The sequence below is a fragment of the Saccostrea cucullata genome, unplaced genomic scaffold, assembly GCF_032062105.1.
Source record: "Saccostrea cucullata isolate Sc308-1 unplaced genomic scaffold, CSIRO_AGI_Scuc_v1 ctg801, whole genome shotgun sequence".
Lineage (NCBI taxonomy): Eukaryota > Metazoa > Mollusca > Bivalvia > Ostreida > Ostreidae > Saccostrea > Saccostrea cuccullata.
In genome coordinates this window covers 145,987-149,024 of record NW_026920344.1, presented here as the reverse complement: position 1 = coordinate 149,024, position 3,038 = coordinate 145,987, and the positions used below count along the sequence as shown (strand labels likewise).

Sequence of the window (3,038 nt, the reverse complement as noted above, 5' to 3'; positions counted from 1 at the left end):
AAATGTTAACTCCAAACGAAAAAAAAATGCTGAAAAAAATTTGTATGTTTATTCATTGTGATGTTCAACCTCCTTAATATACGTATGTACCCCTCTCTTATTTTCCCCCTGAATCATCTATGTTTTCTACATTGTATATGTACCCCTGACCAGATAACGCGAATGCAAATTGTTATAGTTAGCTTTAAATTCTCTGAATTCTAAAACTTAAATGTAACAAAAGAATATTATACATTTATTGGCTGAGTTCGAGGGCAACATGCGTTTTGTCGGATCCAAGAACCAAACTGTCTGCCTGAGGCCGAAGGCAGACAGTTTTGTTCGAGGGTCGACAAAACGCATTTTGCGAGAGAAATTAGTCAATAAATGTTTTCTTATGCCATTCATTTTCTTTTTCGTTTTTGACATACATGTATTTTGTGGTGTCTTCAGTGATTGTAATCACAGGTCCGTCACTATTGAAGACTAACGAATGAAAATGAGATTAATTAAGTTCCGCCAATTCTGAGGTAACCGGTCCAACATCTCACTCAGCGGTCAAACATCGATTTCTTAAGCCCACTCAGCAATACATTAGATATGTTGGACTTTTTTCGTAATATAGATTTGAATAGGAACAATTTTTTTAAAATAGGTATAACAAATGTTTATTCTTGCACAAATCTATACTTAATCTATATCATATTTGATCAGGCAGATCTGTGCATCTTTTAAATGGGGAATGCTGAAAAAAAAATAAAAAAAATAAAAAGGTAATAAAAACAGTTTTAAAAAATAATTCACAAGTTAAACGTGGACATCATTCAGCAAGACCCTCAGATCATCCATATGTATGTTGTCTTTGCCAACATCATACATCTTTCTTGCATCTACGTACAACATCTTTGTACGTAAAAACATCTTTCTTGCATCTACTAGAGTAATTAAAGTGATACTTGATAGACCAAATTGAATACTAGTACCCTATTGAGCTATCCAGCAAGCTATTAAAAAACTTGACCGGTATTTTTGTAATCTGCTGGTAAAAGCAGGCGATACATACATTCCTTTGAACACTCTAGTTAATTAGAGCGTAACTGCACAGGACGTTGGCGTTGTTTTGAATATCATTTAAATTCTAGTATCGAAAGTAGTTACACTTTCCACATTAGAGATGTCTTTAGGAGAAAATGCATTCAAAACTTGGAGAAATCGTTTTAATGGTCGTTTGGCTTGGAAGTGAAGTCACTTATGCTCAACAAAACTTTCTACTTGTGGATTCCTGTCCTCAGAACAAAACAGAATGGGAAACTAGACGAGAAAACAAGAATTGTAAGCATCCACCCGATTATCACTGTGCTGCCATAGAATCAACACAGAAGTTTGGAGAAATCTGTGCTCTTTCTGCCTTGATTTTACCTGGGTATTGTCCTGTATTTAATGCTGTATCCAACCATCTCGACCTCAAAAATTGTACTTCAGATGAAGAATGTCCAAAGGATTCATATCGATCGGACGAAATTTACAAATATCCTTTTTGTTTTTTAATATTTAAGCCTCGTAGTGGGCCAAATACTCCAGATAAAGAGGCTGGTATGAGGAGGAGTGCTATTATTATTGTTGTTACTGTAGTTCTTTTAACAGTTACAGCTGTATGTGCAGTGGTTATATATTATATAAGAAAAAGAAACTGTACCAGAAGAGAGATGTCTGAAAGGATTTTCGGAAGAATTCAGAGTATAACAACTGAGGATATGGATAAACTAATAGAGCAAAACACCATAGTGTGAGGTGGTTAGATTTCTCCTTTGTAAAGGAAACACAGACCAATAGTAAAATGGTAATTCTTGTATCTGAAAAAAGGGCTCGAAGAAAGAAACATTGAAGAAAATTGACTTTCCAAAAAAAAAAAAGAGAGAGACTTGTCTTACCCCTCACAACAAAATACAAACAAAATTGGGTTTTTCAGGTATGAACCCTTTTTCTTTCATTGCTTGTTTATCTATACATTTAATTTACCGGTATTTGGCCTGGAATATTCGTCCCCTCTTTTTGAAATTTGACTATGGGGGTTTACTTTCATAATTTACACCTTCAAAATATAATAACCTTGATGGTATTGTTGAAATTATTTTCCTGACAATTATCCTCTGCAGTGGTTCCCAGAACTCCGCCATTATAATTCCATGGTTATCTCGAATCATCGGATATATCGAAGTTTGGTTCCTTCTTTTTCAAAATAACAAAGGTTTACTGTATCTTTTTCATAATCACTGCAAGACTGTTCAAGTAAATAAAAAAAAAGAAATGTGATTTAGCATAGTGTACTTGTGCAGACATGTTGAAATCGGTCCGGATCGAAACTTTAGGAGAAGTGGTCTGAAGTAACATTTTTTTTACACTATGTAACAAGTAATTGTATCTTAAAAAGTTTGTCAAAGTAATAAATATCAATATATTTATATGTAGATATAGTACATAAAATCATTCTGCCAAATAATAAGATGAAAGCGCTTCATTTAGCCTTAACCAATTGACTGGAGTATTCAATTAGGATTCTATGTTGTACTATTTAATGGTTCTTTTTTTTTTAAATCTGTACACGTTTGATGTAAACATGGTAAAGTAGAGTAAAATCATGATCCTAATTAATAAAGAGTCATTTGTTTTATAAACATGTTATGAGCATTTGTTTTCTATACATTTTAATGTAAAAACATTTATATAGTATGTCTAATTTCTTAATATGTTGTTAAAATATAATTCATTTTCTTGCAATGTTGTTGCAAAGGCTGTGAATGTTGTTGAAAATATGCTTGACACAACCATTAACATTATTTCATCAATGATGATAATTATATTTTGCAAATCCGTCGCTTTATTTTTGTTACAGGAACAAAAGCACAAAAATGTAAATATTAAAATATTACACTTAGTATATGGCAAAGCTTTTCAATGGGATTTCACAATTGAAGCATCAGAATTTCCATTCAAAAGTCCACAAAGTGCATATCAAAATACAGTATAAGAGAATCTCTAACTTTTTCTTGCAGACCAAA

At 32.5% G+C, this 3,038-nt stretch overlaps 1 protein-coding gene across 1 annotated transcript; it reads left to right on the top strand.

Moving 5' to 3' along the window:
* The first annotated feature begins 929 nt into the window (after positions 1–929).
* On the top strand, positions 930–1,813 carry LOC134247284 (uncharacterized). The gene has a single exon (XM_062729651.1). It carries the CDS (start codon positions 1,170–1,172, stop codon positions 1,767–1,769), a length of 600 nt encoding a protein of 199 aa, XP_062585635.1. The 5' UTR covers positions 930–1,169; the 3' UTR covers positions 1,770–1,813.
* Positions 1,814–3,038: the final 1,225 nt, after the last annotated feature.

What these genes read in the sequence shown, in the direction of transcription:
- LOC134247284 (XM_062729651.1), top strand. Translation starts at nt 1,170, where the DNA reads ATGCATTCAAAACTTGGAGAAATCGTTTTAATGGTCGTTTGGCTTGGA.